Below are 24,940 nucleotides of genomic sequence, written 5' to 3' on the forward strand. Positions count from 1 at the left end.
CAGCGGGGGTGCAGTGCTCTGGAGTCTGACTTCCGAAGCAGTTGTTTTCTCAAGATGAATTGGTTTGTTTGTTTTTTGTAAACCCAGAGACCAGTTGTCATTACAGGAGATCACCTATGAGGTGTTATCTGTTCACAATATGGCATTTGCTGCAGCAGACATAAATGGAGGGTGATGCTGTATTGTGCAACTTGGGATCCGCTCAGCTGCTGTATAATCCTTCTTCTTTTTGCTGTCAGCTGCAGCTGCCTTACGGTGACCCTGTAGGGCAGGGGTGTTAAACACATTGGTTATGAGGGCTGAATCTGACATAAATGAGACCTTGTTGGACCGGACTGAGACATGTTGAACTGGGCCATGTGTGTACCTATTTAAGATTAGGTAGCAGAGACATAAACTTTATAAAGGACACAGACAAACGCAATTAAAGGGTTTTTAAAAAAGATGCTTAAAAGTTTAGCACTAATTGGTTTTAAATGTGCTTTCTTTGTAGCTCTCCCGTGGGATCCAGGGAACTGGGCAAAGGAAGCTCTGGCTCTTCCTTCCCTAGGGGATGAGGAGGGGAGGAGCCTCAGCCAATAGAAGGAAGAGAGGCTTGGCTCAGTAGCTCTGCTGTGCGATTCAGAGAGCCTGGCACAGCAAGGTATCCCTCCTCCCCTTCTTCCCCAAGGGAGAAGCCTCAGCCAATGGAGAAAATAGAGGTTTTGCTCTGTGTGATTGAGCAAGCCTGGCAAAGCAAGCTGTGATGCAGAAGGAAGCAAGAGAGAGGGAGAAGGAAGCAGATGACAGCCAGTTGTTTGGGGGCCTGATAGAAGCCCTCTGGGGACCTGATTTGACCCTCGGGCCGCATGTTTGACACCCCTGCTGTGGGGTTTGCAAGGCAACAGACATTCAAAGGTTTGCTGTTGCCTGCCTCTGTGTTGCCACCATGGACTTCCTTGGAGGTCTCCCATCCAAATACTAGCGAGGCCCAACCATTCTTAGGTTCTGAGATCTGACAGTATTGGGCTACACCGGCCAGAGTATATAATCCTTTACTGAGGCTTTATTGGATATAGAGTACTTCCAAAGAACAAACGGGTACACCAACATCTCATGTATCCACCTATAGTATCATGGATGTGCTCCACTGTAATGTTATATATGATGTTGCCACACAGTAGTGTACATACCTAAATATTGGTCTGCATTTCTTGGGTTCAAGGTTTCTTGGGTACGTGACCGGTTAGAGAAGTTCTTTTGTTATTATTTCCGGTTTTTCATTTCCAGTCAAATCTGGCTGCTTTCACTCAGTCCTGTACACATACGTACAAGGTCCACTTCTTAGTGATGCTGTCTCATGTGGTTGCGATCTGTATTCATCCCTTCACCCCACCCCAATTATGTTTCTCCCCCCGTCTCTGTTTCCTTCATCAGTGTTATGTATGTGTTTGTGTGTGACCTTGAAGTTGAGGCAACTGTGTGTTCTTGATCGTCCTTACCAGCTGTCAGTGGAATCTCTAAGAATGTGGGCAGGTTCACTGCTAGAACTTGCCAAATGACTGTGAAATGTTTTTCACCTCTCATGTGCCCTCTTTCGATGGAGACAGTGGAAACAGAGAGTTCAGCTGAAAATGGCCTTCTAGTTGGCTTCTGGGACTCATGCTCAGTACCAGGTTGAGATTGTTGTGATTGTTGTGCCCTCCAGACTTGACGGGTCAGGTATTGTCGTGACTCCCACCAGACTTGCCTTTTTTGCTTTCCCTCCTGCAGGTACAGAGCAGACCAAACAGATTGTGTTTGTACCCAGTAAGGAGCCAACATTTGTCACAGTGCCTCGGAATAGCTTTGGGGAGCCCTTTGTACTGAGCCCCAGCACATGGTCCCTGATCATCGAAGCGGAGGGGGTCCTGCTGGTAAAGACCACTTGCCTCTTTTTTCTTCTCCTCTTTACCACAGACAATTTAAGAGAGCAAAGTCTTGACATTTCTTCCCTTTGTTTCAGGATTACCTGGTCTTGCTGCCCAGTTCGTACTACGAGGCTCGAATTTTGCAGCTGAAAGTCTCGGAGCCGTGTACCTACAACCCATCTCCAGAACAAGCTGGTCAAAAGTAAGACTTCCAATCCAATCTTTTGTCATGATAAGGCCAAGCGGAAGCTGACCTTGAGCCCTAAAAGACCCCCTTTAAGTGCTCTGATTAATAAAATACAAATGTGCTTAAAATGTTAACAGTATCTCCCTGATGCCCACCCTCCCACTTCCACTGCTGATTACTCATTAGCGCTGGGACTGTATACAGGGACAGTCTCTGTCATCTGGCAGTAAAGGTAACAACCAATGTTCCCTCTAAGCTGAGTTGGTGTGAGCTAGCTCACAGTTTTTTAGCCTCCGGCTTGCACATTTTTTTCTTAGCTCAGGAAGGATGGCCCCACAGCAAACTAATTTATGCAGTCGCCAAATCAACTTTCATGCCAGTGGCTCACGAAGTAGAGTTTTTGCTCACAAGACTCCACAGCTTAGAGGGAGCATTGGTAATGACCAGTTGCTCTGGAGCCGAATAAGAGCCCTGGATGGGCCAGATGTTTGACGTCCCCAGCTTAGAGTGTTCTCTGAATTCCCAGCATTCATTTTTTTAAAAATAAGTCTCTAGCCTTTTCCCTCATGGAAATATAAGGAAAAAAGCATATCTCTGAATGTAAGATGACTCCCCCCCAAAATTGTTGCACACACAAAAATTGTTTTTACTGGACATGCCAGTAACTTGTATGTAAATAAAAGATGACCCCCTGCCCTTTTTTGGATGTCATACCCAGAAAATGACCTGTTGTCTTGCATTTGAGTAAATACTGTATGCAACACTGTGTTCTGTTTTATGCAGTGATGTGTGAAAACACTGAGAATTTTCCAAGTATCTCTGCTGAGAAAGACTTGAAGATGGGGAAATGGGCATAGCTGGTTTCTTTTTGGGGGGTGACTGTAGCATTTCCCAGTTTTTCCCCCATCCCCTTTCCAAACTAGCTTTGAAGTATTGGCTTGGATCTTATGATGTCACACCTGTCGCATTTCTGCCTGGCCATCACGAGGGCTTTACTCTGCTGCAGTGCTCGCTTCCTCCTCCACTGCTGTTTGTGCAGGATCAGTGTTTTCCAAGGAGCCTTTATGCCCACAGTAGAGGTGGGCACTGAGGAACAGGAAACCCTCAGCAGCGGCCAGAGAGAAGCAATGTGATAGGATCCAAGCCAATATGTCAGGGATCCCCAGCCTTTTTGAGCCTGCAGGCACATCTGGAATTCTGTCACAGCACAGTGGGCTTAGCAACAAAATTAGCTGCCCCAGGAGGCAGAACCAGCCACAATACGGTTGTCACAGCCTAACTTCAGTGACACAGTGTAGATCCCAGTGCAGTGGCAGCTGCTGCCCAAAGGAACATTTTTTTAAAAATCTGTCCAGCCAGCCAAATCTCCAGTAATTGATCAGAAGTCTTCCTGGACAAAACCTCACCCACACCCTAAACACACCTGACGAAGGCCAAAAAATGGTGTTGGTGGCGCTCATGGGCACTAAGTTAGGGACACTTGCATTATGTGGTGTTTGCATGATGCCTCTGGTCTAGGTGCAAGACTAAGACCTCCCCTGCTTGAATCCATCCTCTATATTCCACCTTACAAATGGTGTTTCTCACCTAATCCCCAAATATCTGTTCCGTCAGGCAAACATGCAATAGCTTCTGGGAATTTTATGAATTTGTTCTCAGATATAGTAAGGAAGGTTCCCTCCTGTAGCCCTGGAGTCAGTGTGTTTTGCTTTTTACTAGATGCTCTTATAGAGGCTTTCTGAGACAAACTGGTATTCTATTCTACCAGATGTCTCGAGGCAGAAATGATTTCCTTTCTGTTCTTTCTAGCTGCCTCCTGTATAAGTACTTGCCTGTGGAGCAGTTCCCCTTTGGGTCGGGTGAAGACGCTGTGTGCAGATGGGACAACAGTTTACCGAAGCCCTGTCCAAGGGAGCAGGTCACACTTTCGTACCCTGAGATGGTGTTATGCAGCGGCAGTGACGTAAGTAGTTCCACTCATGCAGCTGTATCAAAGCTTGCCACTGTGGTCCTTCTCCTCTCTATACTTTTCCCTGGGTAGCCAGAATGAATCTTCTTGTTTTTCAGGAGACTAGAGAGAGGTTACAGCTGCATATCTGGAACATAAGTCCTATTGAACTTTGTGGGATTTGACTCCTAAGTAAATGTATGTAGGATGGCCCCGTTCTGTTGGTACTGATAAAACTTTCCCTTACTCAGTTGTGGTTTTGGGATGATCGTCGTGGAAGGGGATACACACAGTAAATATTGTGCTGGAGCTAAAATTTGAAACAATGATGGAGCTAGCTCTGAACTTCCATATTGCGTCAACTCATACATCTTATACTAATATCCCTGCACTTCAGTTCTGGTGTCATCAGGGCTTTTTTTTATAGCAGGAACTCCTTTGCATATTAGGCCACACACCCCTGATGTAGGCAATCCTCCTGGAGCTTACAGTAGGCTCTGTAAGAAGAGCCCTGTAAACTCTTGGAGGATTGGCTACTTCAGGGGTGGGTGTGTCCTAATATGCAAAGGAATTCCTTCTACGAAAAAAGCTCTGGGTGTCATGGTTTCTGCATATTTGCCTCTGCCAGTAAAAGGTAAAGGTAGTCCCCTGTGCAAGCACCAGTCGTTTCCGACTCTGGGGTGATGTTGCATCACGATGTTTTCACGGCAGACTTTTTACGGGGTGGTTTGCCATTGCCTTCCCCAGTCATCTACACTTTCCCCCCAGCAAGCTGGGTACTCATTTTCCGACCTCAGAAGGATGGAAGGCCGAGTCAACCTTGAGCCGGCTACCTGAACCCAGCTTCTGCCGGGATCGAACTCAGGTCATGAACAGAGAGCTTGGACTGCAGTACTGCAGTTTTACCACTCTGCGCCACGTGGCTCCTGCCTCTACCAGAGTTCTCTCCGAAAAAGGGTTTCCTTGAATGAAGACAGCATGTCGAAAGTGAGAGTTCATAGAGTCATGGTATTGGAAGAGGACGTAAAGGCCATCTAGTCCAACCCCCTGATCAAGGCAAGCTCAGCCGAAGCCATCCCTGACAATTGTTTGTCTAGCTGTTGCTTGAAGACTGCCGGGGGCAGGAGAAACTCACCGCCTAGGCAGCTGGTCACACTGCTGAAATACTTTTACTGTAAAAAAAATTGTTCCCCTATAATCCAACCAGATTTTTTTTAAGATCATAGAGAGGAGATTTTTGTTCAGGATATCATGAGCCCCAGCCTGGCATCTTTTTCTCTTAATTTTTTCCTTCCTCTTGTATATAGGTGGAAGTTCAGCTACGGATCAGTGTTCCCCAGCCCCAGAGGTACATGATCCTAGTGGAGTACGCTGGCGGGGACCCTCTGCAAACAATTGATGTATCAGTGAGCTCACCTCAGCACGCTGTTCAGCCAGGCACTCTTGCTGTGTACACTTGCGAGTACAGGTATGAACCTTGGTAGAAGAACTAGACTCAGTGGACCAGTGCGCATTTGAGATAATGGGCAGTGCAGAGATATTCTAGCTCTTTTCTTTTAATCAATAACATTACTGCAGTGATAGTCAGAATTTACTGTAAGTCTGCCAGAGTTGATAGCGCAGTAACTGAACCTTCATAAGGACATAAGAGAAGCCATGTTGGAGCATGCCAATGGCCCATCCAGTCCAAAACCCAAGTGGCATTAGGAGGTTCACTAGCAGGGCCAGAACTCCAGAAGCCCTCTCACTGTGGCCCCAAACACCAAGACTAGAAAGCATCATTGCCTCAGACTCAAGAACATAAGAGAAGCCATGTTGGATCAGACCAATGGCCCATCCAGTCCAACACTTGGTGTCACACAGTGGCAAAAAATAAACCAGGTGCTATCAGGATGTCCACCAGTGGGGCCATGTATAATTGGCCCAAAAGTCCACTGGCAAAACTGAACTATTCAAGAGGGCTTTTCTGCACAGGTTTTTCTGCATTGCACCATACAAAAGGGTTCACACTTAAGTTAGACATCTCCAGGGTCATCTAGTCCAACCCCTTGTACAATGCAGGAAATTCACAAATACCTCCTCCCCCCACACACATCCCGAGTGACCCCTGCTCCATACCCAGATTAGACACTGTGGCTGATACTGTTGGGTATAGCTGATTGTTAAGCAGGGGAAGGTATTTGTGAATTTCCTGCATTGTGCAGGGGGTTGGACTAGATGACCCTGGAGATCCCTTCCAACTCTATGATTCTATGTAATTTCTGTACTGCTTGATATTTCATGTGAATTCTTATACTATGCTTCAGTTCTTCTCGGTGATTCCAGACTTCCAAAATCCTAATTTACTGGTTATAGAATGTCCCATTTTGTTGATTGTACTGGCTGTGTGCAATCCATCTATAGTCACTGTGAGAAATGAAGACTGTAAATAAGGTAAATAAATACAAATAAAATAAAAAGACCAAAGAAAAACCAAGAAAGATCAGAGCCACATTGATCTGCAGCTTTAAGGTCACTGCAGGTGGTACTTAGCAAAATCGGTTGCATTAAGAAATAAGATTCACAATTACTGTGGCTCCCCCTGCTATCCCAAACACTGATGTTAACCACATGTTACTTGGATTAATCCCAAGAGGCATTTTTTCAGTACCCTACCCATTCTCTTTTATAATTGACTAAACACCCTATGCTTTCAAGGTCTCGTGTCCAGACCTATGTTTGCGTTTACTGCAGTTCAGTGGAAGGCACTCGCTGTTCTGATTCTCAGTATTGTACCGCTGGTGCCAGAAAATGGAGCCAAACCATCCACATCCTAAAAACAGGGCCTGGTTCCACTGGAAATAGCACAAGCATCCTGAGGCCCCAACGCTCTATTTAGATAAACAGGACCGCATTTCTGTGCATGACAGATTCGCTGCATTGTCTGGGAAACTCTTCCTCGCAAAGTCTGATTTTAGGCCACGACCTTAACAATGAGGAAGCGAGGGCCCTGGGATATCCGTAGGAAGCGTGCCCTTGTCGTTACCCAAGAAAGGCCATTTTGTGTCGCTGCCAAGAAAAGAAAAATGTATCTGGCCAGACAAGGTCGTCCTTGAGCTTGGCAACTGTTTTTGTCTTGCAGTTTCCTTTGCCGTGGGATGGTTTTAGATCCGCTGAATCGCTTGGCAGCTTTTGACTTGGCCACAGAGGCTACTGTTCGGCTCGCTGCGGATAGGGCCCATTTCTTCCTGGTAAGCTTTCAGTGTGGAGCACAGGTGTCACTTAGGGTTGCCAGTTCCAGTTCAAGAAATACCTGGGGACTTTGTGGGTGGAGCCAGGAGCAAGGTTGTGACAAGCATAATTGAACTCCAAAGGGAGTTCTGGCCATCACACTTAAAGGTACCACACACCTTTTAAATGCCTTCCCTCCAGTGGAAATAATGAAGGATAGGGACACTTTTTTAGGGGGCTCATATAATTGGACCTCCTGTTTTGAGGAGAGATGTTGGATGCTATGCTGCAAATTTGGTGCCTCAAAAAACAGCCCCCCCCCCAGAGCCCCAGATGTGGATCAATTCTCCATTATATCCCATGGGAATCGGTCTCCATAGGGAATAATGGAGTGCCCAGCAGACATTTCCCTCCCCGCCCCCTGCTTTCTGATGACCCTGAAAAGGGGGGGGGCTCCAAACTGGGGGATTCCCTGCCCCCAACTGGAGATTGGCAACCCTCGTGTCACTGGCACACATCTGCTGCCAAACCTTGATGGATCCAGATCATGTGTTCATATAGTGGAGCTTGTGGAGTTTTGATTTCAGCCCAGGACTCCTGAGCCTATCTGAGCCTGCAGGACACCTCTTTGGAATCCTAACATGAGGTGGTGGGCGCAGCTGCAAAATGGCTGCCATTGGAGGTTGAGCGACATGTATGGTGTGTTCCCCTTTAGATTGTTTTGTGTGAGTGGGTAGAAAATCTGGGAGTTCTTATGCATTTCACCTTGCAGCTCTCAGGTTGCTTTACCCCACAAATGCTCAAAAACAAAAATTATCTAATCAGTAAAGCCTGCCTTTGAAAGGGCAGCTGCTGTAAGAGCTCTCTCAGCCCCAACTACCTCACAGGGTGTCTGTTGTGGCGGGGGGTTGGGGGGAGATAAAGGAGATTGTGCCCACTCTGGGATTCAGAGTATAGGGCGGGATATAAATCCAGATCCAATATCTTCCATGTGACTTTCTTTCCAGGAAAGGAAAAATATTAGTAATTCTTTTTTCGCCCTTCCTTTCTTTTCTTCTCTGCCTTTTTTAGTATAAAGTGTACCTGGTACCGTATGAGCAGTTCACCATGGAGTTTGTGGAGCCCAAAGTCCACTGCATCAGCATCCATGGGATATTCGCACCTAATAGGTAAACAGCCTTAAGGTTTCTCAAACGGCTATTTTGTCGGCTCTTTTCTCAGTGCAGGCACAGAAGAACCTTATGCCAAGAATTACGAGGCTGTTAGTTTTTTTTTAATGGGGAGATGCTGAGAAGCTCTCTTTTGTTTAGCACTGCCTGTGTCTCTGGTGCTTTGCAAATGACAGGCGATTGCCCTAAAGTGCTAATGAACTAAAGGGAGGCAACGGGAACTTAAGGGGGAGAGATAAGAGAAGCAATTAAGGGATGTAGGAAAATGCAGTTGTGTGTATTCAAGTTTCATTTCTTTTTTGGTTGTTTGTTTCTTTTCGTCTTGCAAGGCAGCACAAAGAGAGTCAGAAAACAGGCGTTGTGGTGTGTATACACAGCATTCTGAACATGAAGATCTTTTAAGCAGACCCATCTTGTCCTATGCTTAGAATGATTGATGCCCGCCTGTGTATACTATGTGTTAGTGCAAGTAATGTAGGAGAGCTGGCACGGTGCAGCGATTAGAGTGTTGGACTAGGATCTGGGGGATCCAGAAGACCTTTTTTGTTTTGTTTTGTTTGGCATTCCCTCAATGACCCCTCCTTCCTAACCATTGTTTTTATATTCTGTGTGAATATTAACTGCTTTGTATACATCTGAACTCTGTTTTAAAACTCTTTTAAAAACTGTTGTGTTTTTTTTTAAAGAAAACCCCCAGCAGGAACTCATTTGCACATTAGGCCATATCCCCTGACATTACCATTGTTTCACATGGGGCTTTTTTTGGGGGTAGAAAACCCCCAGCAGGAACTCATTTGCTTATTAGGCCACACTCCCTTATGCCAAGCCAGCTGGAACTGTGTTCCTGTGCATTCCTGCTCAAAAAACCCTCCTGGTTTTAATGATATATTCACTCAAGCGACTGAATCAAAATTGATTGGGACATAGGAGGGGGGGGGGCGGGACACAGCCCAACAAGCTCAGTCAAATGCCTTCTGGAAAAGGATCATTCTTCAAGCTTTCCTGAAACTGGAAAATAGGACACTAAGTTCTAGGGAAGGGTTGTGTATGTGTACACCAGTTGAAAAGGCCTACATCTGTGTCTCCAAAGAATGAAACAAAGAATGAATGGGGACAGCAACAAAAAAAAGGGAATGGTTTACAGTCAAACTCTTCCTTTTGCGTGCCCCCCCCCCACTTATCTGGACATAAGCTATTTACAATTGTAGAGCTTTTGCATAAAACCAGGGCTTTTTTTGAGCAGAAATGCAGTTCTGGTTGTCTTGGCATCAAGGGGTGTGCCCTAATATGCAAACAAGTTCCTGCATAAAACATATATAGATGATCAAAACAGCCAGGGTAGAACTGCCACAACAACCGGCCTGCCCATAATCCTCTTCATGGTTGCTAGCTCTGTGTTGGGAAATAACCTGGAGATTTTGGGGGTGGGGCCTGGGGAAGGCAGGGTTTGGGGAGGGGGTGGGACCTCAGCACAGTATAATGCTACAGAGCCCATCCTCTAAAGCAGCCATTTCTTCCAGGGAAATTAAACAAAAACAGAACTAAGGAACACTGAACATTCTTGAAATTTTCTCCACAAAGTCTCTCAACAGTCACAAAGAATGATAGCCTCTTCAAATAGGACTTAATGAAGTTCCACTCTTAGTGTTCCACTCGTGATGGTGCAGAGAGAATAAGGAACCGCTTTTGAAAGGACTCCTTACGGTTTCAATAGTTAGTTCTTCCTCACCCTCTTTCTCCCAACATTACTCAGAGCCACATCTCTACTCTTTACAGCATGGATCCATGCATGCTCTAATTTGTAGAGCCGGTAGCAGCAAATTAGAGCTGATCTTAGTCATCCAGAGACCAGTTGTAATAGCGGAAGATTGCTAGCTGCCGCCTGGAGGTTGGCAGCCCTATCAAATGCTTTGCCTTATGGGTGCTGAGGAGTTTTGTCTTCCTTGCTGCATTCCCATGGGGATGTTGGACTTTTTGCTTGGCTGTGGAGCTTCTGACGTTTCTCTCTGTTTCCTCCATTCAACAGCAGCTCCTGCGTCCCATCAAGGTATCAGAAAATCTCACAGTCAAATATCCTAGAGGAAGCTCAGTTGCTGCCGGTCACCCCAGGCTTCCCCCTCGTCCATGCCTTCAGCATCCCCCCAGTTAGCATCCCGCCAACACCACAGCCGCGACCTCCGACCTTGTTAGACTCTTCTGCTGAGCTCATCCTGCTACAGGCTCCACAGGTAAGGATGAGAAGCAAAAATGCAACCTCTGAACTGTGTGGATTCCAAATATTACATCTCTGGAGAGCAGGTGTTGTTTTTGCAGCATGAATGGGAAGGACGTTCTGAGGTTCCCATGGTATCTGGTGCTCAGCATTTTCCCATTCATGTTCCTTTTGAATTTTATGCAGCAGTCTGATCTGCATAGGAATAAACTAAAGGATCTGCAAGCTTGTTGTGTTTAATGTATAAATCTTGGCAGTTTGCCCACCAGGCTGATGAGATATCCATTCGGAAGGCTCGCTCATTCTGGTGTTGGCTGCGTCTGCCCCACGTCCCAGCTCTTTTGAACACATGGAACTGCTTTCTACTGAATGAGACCCTTGGTCCATCAAGTCAGTATTGTCTGTGCAGACTGGCAGCAGCTCTCCAGGGTCTCAGGTGGAGGTCTTTCACATCACTTACTGCCTGGTCCTTTGAACTGGAGATACCGGGAGATTGAAACTGAGACCTTCTGCATGCCAAGCAGATGCTCTGCCACTGAGCCACAGCCTTTGCTGAGTCAAGGGGGTGGAGTGAAGCTGACTGTACTCATGTGGATGGGGAAACATGAAATTCAGCTTCTGTACTCGTGTAGGTTTCCTTCTTACCTAACCGCCAACGTATTACAAAGGTCAGGACTGAAATCCCCAGACTAGTGCTACTGCACTCTATTCCAGGGATGGCCAATGGTAGCTCTCCAGATGTTTTTTGTCTACAACTCCCATCAGCCCCAGCCATTGACCATGCTGGCTGGGGCTGATGGGAGTTCTAGGCAAAAAAATCTGGAGAGCTACCATTGGCCACCCCTGCTCTATTCCATTTAGTTTATTGCCTTTTCTCATTCTACAGTGCATTTAATTTATTTGTTTTTATTTTAGTTTATGTTTTTATTCAATTTTTAGACCGCCCTTCCCATAGAACAGGCTCAGGGCAGGTTTTTGTACCTGGAGGTTGGCAGCCCTGTTTATAAAATAGCTTATTCAAATAAGGGTGATCATATTTAGCCTCGTTATTCTAGGAGGAGAGGCAAAACCTGAAGTTGGACTGGGGTTTTAAGGCAAGGAGGTGGGAATTCAAGCCCTGCATTTAGGGGGCTGGAACAATATTGGAAGAATTTTGGGTTTTTAAGTTTAGAAAAGAGACAGCTTAAGGGGGTTTATGAAATTATGTATTATATAGAAAAATGGACAGAGAGAACTTATTCTCCCTCCCAAAATACTAGGGCTGAATGAAGCTGAGGGGTAGTAGATTCAGGACGGACAAAAGGAAATACTTCTTTACCCAGTAAGTGATTAATATGTGGAACTTGCTGCCAGAGGTTGTATGTAATGGCCACAGGAATTGGCAAGTTAGAAAGGTGGTTAAACAGATTGACTACAAGCCACAAAACAGTGGTGACAAGCCATGGTGACAAAAGGGAACCTTCACATTCAAAAGCAGTCAACCTCTGAATCTCTATACCAGGAAGTAACATCAGGGGAAGGCCTCGGCCTATGTCCTCTTGCTGACACCCCCCACCCCGAGGAACTGGTTGGCCACTGTGTGAGACAGGATGCTGATGGACCACTGGTTTGATCCAGCAGGGCTCTTCTGATATTATGATGAAAACCTCAGTTTCTGGGCCCTGTTGTTGGCCCTCCAGAGGAACTGGTTGACCATTGTGTGGGATAGGACACTGAACTGGATGGATCACTGGTCTGATCCAGCAGGGCTCTCATGTCCTTATGTCTTCTTGAAACATTGCTGTCACTTAAAAATGCCATATCCCAGTTATGACAGGGAGCTCTCCAACAGGGTTGGGAAGCCTTTTGAGACATCAGTTGATGAGAGACCTCAAGAGCTGCAGCTGGTTCTAGGAGTGGACTGCTGGTAGTCTTTTGAGTCCAAGGAGGAAATCAGGGCCTTCTCCCTCTGAGGCGGAGGACATCTTGTGGGGTGATTCCCATCCCACTTCTCGGGAGGCAGGAACAAATTTCTTCACTTCCTGTTCCTGGTGGGAGTCACCCTCAACCTCAGTTCATTTCCTGCCTCAGTAGGGAGAGCAGCTAGAGTCAGCCATAGCTCTCGCAGAGCTGTCCTTGAAAGGACAGCTTCTGGGAGGGCTCTCTTAGCCCCACCTGCCTCACAGGGTGTTGGTTGTGGGGAAGGAAGGTAAAGGAGATTGTGAATTGCTCTGAGAGTGAAGAGCAGGATATAAATCCCATATCATCTTCTTCTCATGTACCATATGTTTGGAGAGGCTCTTTCCTGGCTTGCAGGGCTGAAATGGAGCCAGACCTTGAGGGATACTGCTCATGCCTTAAGGGATACTGTGAGTTAGAAGTTTGCATAAATGCCATAAACAATAACAGTAGGGTTTCCTGGGGTTGTATTTCTTTACAGACAACCATTGTGTTAAATGGCCGGATCCAGAGCCTGGGACGCTATGCCTTCATTCTGCATTGTTACCAGCCCAGTTACACAACTTTCCCCATTGAAGTGTTGATCAATGGTGGCCGCATTTGGCATGGTAAGCGGCACACAGAATTGCACTGCAGCTCTATTCTGTGTATGTGTTAAGTTGCTTCTGACTTACGGCAACCCTATGAATTAATAGCCTCCGTGACATTCCGACGTTTTGCAGACTTGTTCAGGTCTTGCACACTGAGGGTCCTTGTGACTTCCTTGATTTGAGTCAGTCCGTCTCATGATAGGTCTCCCTCTTTTCCTGCTGCCTTCAACATTTCCAAGCATGATTGTCTTTCCCGTGACTCTTGTCTTCTCATAACATGACCAAACTATAATAGCTCAGTCATTTTAGCTTCAAGGGAGAGTTCAGGCTTGAATTGGGGCTCATTCTGCAAGGTGGTTAAATAGATTTTAAGAGCAGAGCAAGTCTTTTGTACTCCTGCGCTTCTGTCTCTGGCAGTTGAAGGGTGGAAGTGAGCCCGGTGGACTGGTCTTAGTCACTTGAGTCTCGCCTGCTGCATCTGAGCTGGGTTGTGGCTCTGGATTAGCTGTCAGCCTGCAGTTCATCAGCCTGTTTGCTGGCTTCTGTTGACTCAGCGTCAGCCATGTGTGACTCCCCTTCTTCTGAGGAGTCTTCTTCCCCTGAGAGCTTTGTGCTGTGCTCAGGGTGATCCATGCAGGGCCGGCATGTGGAAGTTGGCGAGGTAGACAGTGGCCTCAGGCACTACCCCGCCTGGGGGTGCCACGAGGTGCCTCCTTACCCATGCAGAGCGCCCCTCCCACCCTGCCATGGCAGAATCGGAGGAGCGCTTTCCCCCTGCAGTAAGCTTAGTGCTCTGTTTTAGTGGCACTGGTTGTTTTCAGGTTGAAAGCGGCCGAGCTGTGCCTTTGGAAGGTGCCACTCGGCTGCTTTCAACCCGAAAGCGACCAGCGCCGCTAAAACAGCGCACTTACTGCAGGGGGAGAGCGACGGCGCAGCAGCACTGTTGCGCGCCACCTGTTGCTCTCTCCTCCCTGCCACCCTGCATGATGATGTCACTTTTGGTGACGTCATCGTGCCACCTGCGTGCAAAAGGCCCAATATCAGCTCCATAGAGGGAGCTTGGGGGGGAGGGGGTGCAGCGCAGGAGGCTGCCTCTAGCGGCAGAACTGCTAGCGCTGGCCCTGAATCCATGACACAAGACAGAGTATGTTGCCTAACCCATCTCTGCGTTTTCTGACTTTTCAGGACAGGCTAATGCCACCTTCTGTCCACATGGTTACGGCTGCCGGAGCCTGGTGGTTTCCGAGAACCAGATTGTCCTGGATATTACGAATAATGACCTGAGCGTGATCATCCGCGTGCCAGAGGACCGGCATCTTTGGCTGGTGAGGTCCTAACTTGGAAATCTTGTCTCATCTGTAAGGGCTGATGGCAGGAACTGATGAAGGTGTAAAGTTAGGGGTCCGCATCCTTTCCAAATGATATAGAAGCCTCGGAACCCCCTGTCATCCTAGACCAGGGGTGGCCAAACTTGCTTAACATAAGAGTGACATAGAATGTATGAGAGCTGCAAGACAGGGAGGGAGGAGGATGTCAGGCAGGCAAATAGATGGGGGGAGGGAGGGGAGAGGTGGAAAGAAAGCAACTTTAATTTTAAATGCATTCTCCAAGACAGCCAACGGAGTGGTAGGGTCTTGGAGAGCCACACAAGCTGTGTGAAAGAGCCATATGTGGCTCCCGAGCCGCAATTTGGCCACCCCTGTCCTAGATAAATCCCCATTCATATAACTGTCCAGCTTGGGTAGAGCTTGTGCTTTCTCCCTAACTCATCAGTTAAGGGCACCAGCTAGCTGTGTGGACAAAACTGTTCTTTGTCAAGGGTAGTGGGCAATTTGTACACTGTTGGGGTGGGGAGGCAGGTGAAGGGAACTCCCAGTTCCCGTCTATGGTACAGATAATATCACATGGTGCAAATATTCCTCATAGAAGCCTCATCTGCACATGCAGCCCTTTTCCCCAAGGCGTGAAAAGAGGCACTTCAGTCCATCCTCATCTTCTGCGATATTATTTGCATGTTGGGAGGTAGTGGTTCTCTGCGAAGAACAGAAGTGGCACAGAGTGTGCACGAGACAGAATATAAGGCCAAGGCCAATGTTGCTAAACAAAGTAAAAGTACATTTTATTACTCACTTAAAAATCTAAGGAAGACGCAAGGAAATATTGGGAGAAGTTATATGCATGGTTAGCTATTAGCCACAGTATATATATATATATGTGTGTGTGTGTGTGTGTGTGTATACACACACACACACACATATTGGCCACTGGCCTGATCCAGCATGGCTTCTCTTATGTTAAGACACTGTGGTGTGAACTTTTATTCTTATTTTATCTCTTAAGATATATATTAAAAATAGATAGGGAATTCAACTAGACAGATAGATTTTACTAGGTTTGACTTACAATCTGTATGACATTCTATATAGACTATGAAGATAGGGTATATAATGAATAAAAATATTTTATAGTTATCTTATTGGGAAGGCTTAATATCATGCAGATTGGACTATAATTGTATTGCTAAACTTTGACTTTCTATTTCTGTATTCCCTCTCCCCTTTTCCCCTTGGAAAACTAATAAAATTTTTTAAAACACACACACAAATTCCCAAAATGATTACTCTGGGATCCTAGAAATGGATAATGCAATCAGGATTTAACTCCCCATTCTAACTCATTTGTCTGGTTGTAGGATTACATCCTCGTGGTCCCTGAGGACAGTTACGGCTCCAGCTATCTCATAGAGGAACCCCTAGACAAATCCTATGATTTTATCAGCAACTGTGGAGTCAACAGCTTCTTTATCAAGTGAGAACCTCACTTCACAAATGGAACTTTCTGCGTGACACCATAAGGAAAGACCCTCATTCCCTATTCTCCCTGTCCTCTGGGTAGGCTGTTGAATACAACTGGAATTGGATGTAACAAAACTCTTCTCAATTATTATTTAAAACTGTTCTTCATTTTGTTTCAAGCTCCTTGGCAAAGTCTCTTTTGTTCTTTAGAAGAGCTAAATTAACTTCCAGCAGCATCTTAAAAACCAACAAGATTTCTAGGGTCTTTAAAGTGATATTGGACTCAAATCTAGTACTGCAGAACAAGATGGCTACCCCTCTGAAATGTACTTCTTTGGTTCTTTCATTTTAAGTTTCTTCATCTACCCTTTGAGCAGCATGTGTGTGTGTGTTCCAGGGTCCCCAGACCTTTTGAGCCTGCAGGCACCTCTGGACTTCTGACACAGCACAGTGGGTGCAATTCCCAAATGGCTGCCATAGCTTACCTTCAGGCAGGGCTTTTTTTGTAGCAGGAACTCCTTTGCGTATTAGGCCACACCCCTGATGTATGTAGTCCTCCTGGAGCTTGCAATAGGCCCTGTAAGCTTTTGAAAGATTGGTTACATCAGAGAGGCATGGCCTAATATGCAAAGGAGTTCCTGCTACAAAAAAAGCCCTGCCTTCAGACACACATAAAAATCCTTGTGCTGTGATGGCAGCTGTTGGTAAAGCAACATTCTTAAAAATCTACACAGCCAATCAAATCTCCAGTGGCCAAACAGAAGCCTGGCTGAGAAAAGCCCCAAATGGCCCTACTCACTTTCTAAAAATACTTAGTGGACACCAGGATTGGTTGTTCCCATGGTGTCCACGTGCTGGTGCCCACGTCCAAATGCAGAACCTTCTCTTTCTGTCCACAGCCCAGTGACATCGTCCAAGTTCTGCCAGGACTCTGCTGTTGCCATCTCTCTTTTTTACAACAACGGAGCCCAGCCGTGCCGCTGCCATGAAGTGGGCGCTGCCCGGAGCCAGTGCGAGCCGTTTGGCGGCCAGTGTCCTTGCAAGGCCAACATCATTGGGCGAGAGTGTTCCCGCTGTGCCACGGGCTACTGGGGCTTCCCCAACTGCAGGCGTGAGTGCCTTTCTCTGCAGGTTGGGGGAAATCTGTGCTTTTCGAGGGCAACGTGTATGATGTTTCTAGATCTGCATGAATTGCCCATGTGTCTCAAATCCCATGCAGCTACGTGAATAGGTTATTCAGATGCTTCCTTGTCCATAAGGGAGGAGTGAAAGAGACTCTGTTTTGCATGTGGAAATTCCGAGAGTTCAGTCCCCAGCATCTCCAGTCAAAAAGGATCGTGAAGTAGGTGATCTGGGGAGAAACTGTGGTTCAGTGGTAGAGCATCTGCTTGGTATGCAGATGTCAGGTTCTGTGCAGCTCTCATCAACTCAGCCTCTGATTTGAATCAAATAAGGAGTTTATTAAAGAGATACAAGTTCACAACAAGACGTTTCTTGTTAGAACTAACCTCTTAGGGAAGGGCCAGATACTTATACAATAGGCATGGCCATTAATGACATAAGCAATCCAACGTGCGAAAAAGTAGTGACAAAGCATTTGAAATATATGTGCCCAATTCCTCCCCACACGGTTATTAAGGGTCTTTTCTTTGGAAATAAAACTCCAAACTGTTCTTTCCAGCAGTTCTGATAAGCACCTGTTTCCCAAGGTCAAAGAAAAGAGAGGCCATGGCTCTCTTGCGAATCTGCTGGGCACTCTATCCCATTACAAGATTACATGTATTAAACAATGTGCAAAGAAAAACGAAGCAAAATCATAACAGGTCAATAAGGTGCATTATAAATGGGACTGCTTTAGAATTATTCCTACAGAAGGACATTCATGGAGGGCGCTAGCTACATGGGAATGATAAGACAACACTGCAGTGACAGCGCTGCCCTAATTTTATTTTTATTTTGAGTCCAGTGGCACCTTTAAGCCCAACAAGTTTTATTCATGGCATAAACTTTAATGTGCAAGCACACTGCTTGCACATGAAAGCAGCTTATACAGTGAATAAAACTTTGCTGGTCTTTAAAGGCGTCACTGGACTCAAACTTTGTTCTGCTGCTTCGGACCAACACGGCTACCCCACCTGAATTAATTGATTAATTAATTAATATTTGTATCCTGCCCAGCGGGGACCCCAAGTGGCTTAACATTGCTCTCCTCTCCTCCATTGTATCCTCACAACAACCCTGTGAGGTAGGTTAGACTGAGAGGGTGTGACTGGCCCAAGGTCACCCAAGCGAGATTCCATGGCAGAAGTGGAGATTCGAACCTGGGTCTTCCAGGTTACTAGTCCAGCACTTTAACCACTAGCCTGTGCTGGCTCTCCTGAGCAGAGCTACACTCTTTCTAAGGCTGGAAGGATTTAACTTTTCTTAGGATCACAGTGTAAATTTACCAGAGGGATGTGTGTGAGGGGGGTACTGGCTGAAATCACATGTAGACAGTTTATGTTAAAATATGCTTTGTTCTTCCCTTTCAGCATAATGCCTTGCATTGGTATTCATCCATGGAAATTAATTCCCATCTTCTCCCATGGAAGAAAAAAAAATCTTTAGAATCTGCAGTGTGCTCATTGTATTGTGCTTTATACACACACACACACACACACACAAATACATAAACACACACACCATATTTTTGGCATAGAAATCCAGCTCTTCATTCCCGTGCCCATCAGCACTCAGTTGATTTACATGGAAATTAAAAAATCCAGCTGCTTTAGATTCCTGCTTTTATTCATGAGCCGTCTGCCAGCATCCTGCATCACTTGTCAGAAAGTGGGAGAGATGAGACGCTTGTTAGCAGCTGCATTCCCTGACCAAAGGGAGACCTCGCTACTTTACTTTTGGCTGAGAGTGAGAGGAAACTCAGTCATTCAGCCACCTGCCCCATCTTCTCAGCTTCATCTCTGCCTTAAATTTTATAGACTGGAAAATCCACATCTGCCTCCCTCAAAACTGGCTTGTGTGGTTGCTGCTATGGAGTGGCTGTCCAAAAAAAATGTATTGGCCGGGCCCTCAGTGGCCAGTCCTTCATACTAGAAGCAGCAGCTTGCCAGGTTTAGGAATATTATCAGAAGTGCCGTGCCAATCTGAACATGCATCAAGATATAGGGTAGTCAGACAGATGCCCCTGGCCAATGATGCTGCGTGCCTTCATGTGCATGCGTGCATGTCTTTGTGCTATTCAACTGCTGCTTTTTGCTTCCAGTTTGGTGTAGTGGTTAAGTGTGCGGACTCTTATCTGGGAGAACCAGGTTCAATTCCCCACTTGGAGCTCCTAGAATGGTCTTGGGTTGGCCATAGCTCTAGCAGAGCTGTCCTTGAAGGGAAGCTTCTGGAGAGCTCTCTCAGCCCCACCTACTTCACAGGGTATATGTTGTGGGGGAGGAAGGTAAAGGAGATTGTAAGTCGCTCTGAGACTCAGAGTGAAGAGTTGGGTATAAATCCAATATCTTCTTCTTTGGTGTAGTGGTTAAGTGTATGTACTCTTATCTGGGAGAACCGGGTTTGATTCCCCACTCCTCCACTTACAGCTGCTGGATTGGCCTTGGGTTATCCATAGCTATCACAGGAGTTGTCCTTGAAAGGGCAGCTGCTGTGGAAGCCCTCTCAGCCCCACCCACCTCACAGGGTGTCAGTTGTGGGGGGAGAAGATATAGGAGATTGTCAGCCACTTTGAGTCTCTGATTCAGAGAGAAGGGCAGGGTATAAATCTGCAGTCTTCTTCTTCCTCCTCCTCCAGCCTGCGACTGCGGGACTCGTCTTTGCGATGAGCTGACAGGACAGTGCATCTGCCCGCCACGCACCATCAAACCAGAGTGCATCATCTGTGAGCCCAAGACCTTTGGCTGCCATCCGTTGGTGGGCTGTGAGGACTGCAATTGTTCTCATGCTGGGATCCAAGACCTGACGGAGCTGGGATGTAACATCGACAGTGGACAGTGCAGGTGAGTATGAGCAGGCACCAGTCTTGTGCATAGCAGGCAGCGTCGTTTTTACACCTCACTTTGCTACCTATGTAACCAACAGCAATTCAGACTTTCCTCAGCCCAAAAGGGACCTTGATCCAATGTTTCGTTTACTTATCTATAGTCTGCCTTTCTCTCAAGGACTCAAAGGGAATTACCCATAATGAGTCAATACAGTCAACAAAATGGGACATTAAATAAGAAGAGAGCCAAACTGTAGAGCCAGTTTGGTGTAGTGGTTAAGTGTGTGGACTCTTATCTGGGAGAACCCCACTCCTCCACTTGCACCTGCTGGAATGGCCTTGGGTCAGGCATAGCTCTCGCAGAGCTGTCCTTAAAAGGGCAGCTGCTGTGAGAGCCCTCTCAGCCCCACCCATCTCATAGGGTGTCTGTTGTGGGGGAGGAAGATAAAGGAGATTGTGAGCCACTCTGAGATTTGGAGTGGAGGGCGGGATATAAATCAAACATCTTCTTCAATAAGCAGTGCATTAGGACTTGTAGAAATTTGGAATGACCAGAAAGCACAGCACAGTTATTAACGCGACACATTAAGCAGTGCAGAAATTACATAAAAGGATCTTACAATAAACTGTAAGTAGCAGTATAGACCACTGCTCCGATCATTTATCCAAGTAAGTTTGAGAACCATTTTGTAGAGTGAAAACCTGTTACCTGTGCAGAAAAGTGCAGAAAAGAGCCAGTTTGGTGTAGTGGTTAAGAGCAGTGGACTCTAATCTGGAGAACCAGGTTTGATTCATCACTCCTCCATCTGCAGCTGCTGGGTGACCTTGAGTCAAGCACAGTTCTCTCAGACCTGTTCTCTCAAGAGCAGTTCTCCGAGAGCTCTCTCAGGCCCACGCACCTCTCAGGGTGTCTGTTGTTGGGAGAAGTTGTGTTCTTATGTTTTAAAACACATGTAGAGGAATTGTTGGTTTTGCCCATTTACAGGTTGGCACCTGCAGACCTCCAGCTGACATGAGTGAAGTTTATGGTGCCAGTGCCTTGCCTTTCCAGTTTCCATCTGATTATTTCAACAACTGCATGATGATAATTCATTGTTTTGCAGATGGGAGAGGCTTTCCAAAAGCCCCTTATTCAGTCTGTGATAGAGGTGGCATACTGGCTGGGCTTTGTGCATTCCCTGAATTGTCATGTCTGTCCCAGATAAGGGTGACCCATCCTTTGATGAGGAGTTGTCCAGTCCACTTCTTGAGATAGACAGAGACATAATAGGGGAGAAGTAACGATGAAGCGTCTGTATAACCTAACCAAGCCAGCAACTTAAATCAAAGAATAGTCTTTTTTGAGGGGCAGCATCTATAGACCTGAACCCCAGAAACAGTGGTACATTAAGTCTCAAGTATACAGCAAACCCCCCCAGTAGACCTGGTCTCCTGCTGTCTTTTGAGGTTACCTAGTGGCTTTCACGGTCATTGAGCCACATTGGCTGGCAATGCCAGAGGCTCCTCCTCAAGGAGGTTGCAGAGTGGCACCACAGCGCACGACTCCAAATGGGAACATGGATCCTTGGAGAATATTTCTGATCCTGCTTTGGTGCAGTCTGGCCCTACGAATCACAGGAACCAGTTTTCAACCTCGGAGCTATCAGAAGCCCTTCAGTTTTGTTACCCAGCCCAGATGGGATGTGAATAATCATGCACAGGACTACCAAGCACAGGGTGTAGAAAGCTGAGGATCTCAGTGAGTTTCTAGAGAACAGCATGTAGGTAATCGTTGGTGGAATCCCCAGTGCTTGGAGGGAAGGCAAGCAAAATGTGTGTTGAATGAGAAAGATGTAGAGCTGTGGCTCAATGGCAGAAGGTCCTGGCATCTCTGGCTAACAGGACCAGGCCATAAGAACATAAAAAGAGCCCAGCTGGATCAGACCAATGGCCTATCTAGTCCAGCATCCTATCTCACACAGTGGCTAGCCAGTTCCTCTGGAGGGCCAACAACAGGGCATAGAGGCCAAGGCCTTCATAAGAACATAAGCCCAGCTGAAGCAGACCAGTGGTCCATCTAGTCCAGCATCCTGTCTCACACAGGGGCCAAGCAGTTCCTTTGGATGGCAATCAGGGCATAGAGGCTGAGGCTTTCATAAGAGCCCTGCTGGATCTGACCAGTGGTCCATCTAGTCCAGCATCCTGTCCCACACAGCAGCCATCCAGTTCCTCTGGAAGGCCAACAACAGGCCATAGAGGCTGAGGCTTTCATAAGAGCCCTGCTGGATCTGACTAGTGTGTCAGACGATGGAACCTCAAATCAACCAGACTTCTTTGGATACAAAGTTTAAGGCTTTATTTGATGGTTCATAGTTTCTGAGCATAGCGAGATTGGAACTGATACATTCTCCCTGGTGAGGAGTCGATTTTAACAAATCGTACATCAAAGGTATTCTAAACAAAACTATGTTCCCAAGCATTCTTAACATGAAGTGTTACTTTTCACACAGCGCCTTTCGCTTATCTCTCTGTGGTTCTTGATCTCACAGGCATGGCTGGGCTGCCATCCCCGGAGGCATTTTATCTTCAAAGGGGAATCGCCTTTGTTAGTTCCTGGGGCAGGAATTCACACCAGTGTTAGTAAATACTATGTAAATACCAGTGTTAGTAAATACTATGCTTCTACTTTGATATGCAAGGTCTCTTCCCATTTTTAGAAAATGGAGTCAGTTGAGCTAAGCATTTCATTACATTCAGTTAATCTAAGCATTTTAATACAGTAGTTTTCCAGAGTCTGACACAGTGGTCCATCTAGTCCAGCATCCTGTCTCTCAACCAGTTCCTCTGGAAGGCCAACAGGGCCAAGACCTTCCCTTAATGTTGCCTCCTGGCACTGGGATTCAGAGGTTGACTGCCTCTGAACGTGGAGGTTCCCCTCAGTCACCATGGCTAGCAGCCACTGATAGACCTACCTTCCATAAATCTATCTAATCCTTTCTTAAAGCTATCTATCTCTACATTGTCTATCAGTGAATTCCACATTTTAATCCTATTTAAGGTGATATGAAAGACCTGAGACCCTGGAGAGTGGCTCCCAGTCTGAGTAGACAGTACTGGCCTTGATAAGCCGATAGTCTGATTCAGTATAAGGCAGCTCTCCTATGTTCAGCAAGCAGAAACGGACTAAATTAAGCACAAGATTTGCAAACAGACGTGCTATCCTTGAAGGAACATGCAGAAGCCTTAGAATCCAGATTTTGCAGTATAAAAAAGTAGGGTCGCCAAGTCCAAATCAAGAAATACCTGGGGACTTTGGGATTGGAGCCAGGAGACATTGGGAGTGGAGCCAGGAGCAAGGGTGTGACAAGCATGATTGAACTCCAAAGGGAGTTCTGGCCATCACATTTAAAGGAACCGCACACCTTTTAGATGCCTTTCCTCCACTAGAAATAATGAAGAGTAGAGGCACCTTCTTTGGGGGTTCATAGAATTGGACCTCCTTATCCAATCTATTTGAAACTTGGAGGGTATTTTGAGGAGAGGCATAAGATGCTATGCTGCAAACCTAAAACACCAGCCCCCACAGAGCCCCAGATACCCACGGATCAATTCTCCATTATACCCTATGGGAATCAGTCTCCATAGGGAATAATGGAGTGCCCAGCAGACATTTCCACGCCCCCTGCTTTCTGATGACCCTGAAGCAGGGGGAGGGCCTCCCATGCCCCCACCTGGGGAGGGCCTCCCATGCCCCCACCTGGGGATTTTATATATATATATATATAAAATATCTCACCCTAGAGAACCACAGAAAGAAGCAAGGACAAACCAAAAAAACTGTGGAAGATTAACGAAGTCCCAAATACTAGAAGTTGCTGCTGTTAAAACCTAATTCCAAAACTCTCTCGAAGGTGAAACAGCCTGAAGAATAAATTTTATATCTCAATATCACATATATTTCATTATTATCACAGTAAATTATAAACAATCAAATGTAAATTTTAACAACCAAAGTCCCAGTCCATTCAGTCCCATGTAAGCATGTCAGTTTCAGATTTCAGTAGCTTATTTCAGACTTCAGTAACTTTGCGCCCCCCCCCCCCACTCCTTTGGGGTGGGTTAAAGTGCTTGTGTTGATTCCACTGAAGAAAAGTGCCTTATGATTTTATATCAGTTCTTTCCTATTTCCAAACAGCATATAACAACTTCAGAACATCAACAAGTTGGAATTCATAAAAGTGGGTGCAAAGGAAGCCTCTAGCAGAACCCCAGCATTTGTTACCATTTCCGGTTCACCCTTCCTCAAAGAGGCAATGGATCATTCCTACAGCACTAAACACCTGTGCTGTGTTTAGTGCTGTAGGAATGATCCATTTTTGAAGTGATGAGTGGGGAATGTTTAGTGCCATTCCAGCAGCTGCAAGTGGAGGAGTGGGGAATCAAACACGGTTCTCCCAGATAAGAGTCCGCACACTTAATCACTACACCAAACTGGCTCTCTGGGAGTGGGAGTGAAGTGGGACCCAGATGTGTGCATAAGGGTGGGAGCAAGGCAGAACCCAGGTGTGTGCGTTTGAACACACAATTTAAATCTGACTATGAGGAAGTTCCTGTATCAGCCCAAATAGGCCGCCTGTATTCAGCCCATGGGTCTGATTCTGTAAAACAGTTCTTTAGTCATACCTGTGAATGCTGCTTCCTGTTGGAGAGGCGTGGCTGCGAAACTGGAAAATCTTGGCTCTTGCTAGAGATGTCAGAGTCCTTCCTATCATGTTGTTAGGCAGCAGATTCATTAATAAAAGCCTCTGGAACAAAGTTTTAAGTCCAGGGCACCTTAAGACCAAAAAAGGTTAATTCTGGATATCAGTTTTCGTGTCCATGTGCACTTCAGATATCATGCTCATGAAAGCTTAACTTGGCTGCCTTTAAGCTGCCTTTGAGACCAAACTTTGTTCCATTGCTTCAAACCAAAACGGCTCCACACCTGAATCAATCCTCCAAATGTCAGCTGCATTCCTCAAGGCCTAAGTTCCACATT

The 24,940-nt window shown here is 46.3% G+C and overlaps 1 protein-coding gene across 1 annotated transcript in view; it reads left to right on the forward strand.

The window, feature by feature from the left end:
* Positions 1-24,940, forward strand: part of LAMA5 (laminin subunit alpha 5) — a 314,720-nt gene that overhangs the window by 206,424 nt on the left and 83,356 nt on the right. Inside the window, exons 24-35 of the mRNA XM_060230703.1 lie at positions 1,753-1,895; positions 1,985-2,091; positions 3,886-4,039; positions 5,332-5,492; positions 7,146-7,254; positions 8,306-8,403; positions 10,430-10,631; positions 13,035-13,161; positions 14,329-14,468; positions 15,836-15,951; positions 16,838-17,049; positions 19,735-19,939. Coding sequence (XP_060086686.1) covers positions 1,753-1,895; positions 1,985-2,091; positions 3,886-4,039; positions 5,332-5,492; positions 7,146-7,254; positions 8,306-8,403; positions 10,430-10,631; positions 13,035-13,161; positions 14,329-14,468; positions 15,836-15,951; positions 16,838-17,049; positions 19,735-19,939 — 1,774 coding nt within the window. The remainder of the gene's footprint in view (positions 1-1,752; positions 1,896-1,984; positions 2,092-3,885; positions 4,040-5,331; positions 5,493-7,145; positions 7,255-8,305; positions 8,404-10,429; positions 10,632-13,034; positions 13,162-14,328; positions 14,469-15,835; positions 15,952-16,837; positions 17,050-19,734; positions 19,940-24,940) is intronic.

This window comes from Heteronotia binoei, chromosome 2, assembly GCF_032191835.1.
Source record: "Heteronotia binoei isolate CCM8104 ecotype False Entrance Well chromosome 2, APGP_CSIRO_Hbin_v1, whole genome shotgun sequence".
NCBI lineage: Eukaryota > Metazoa > Chordata > Lepidosauria > Squamata > Gekkonidae > Heteronotia > Heteronotia binoei.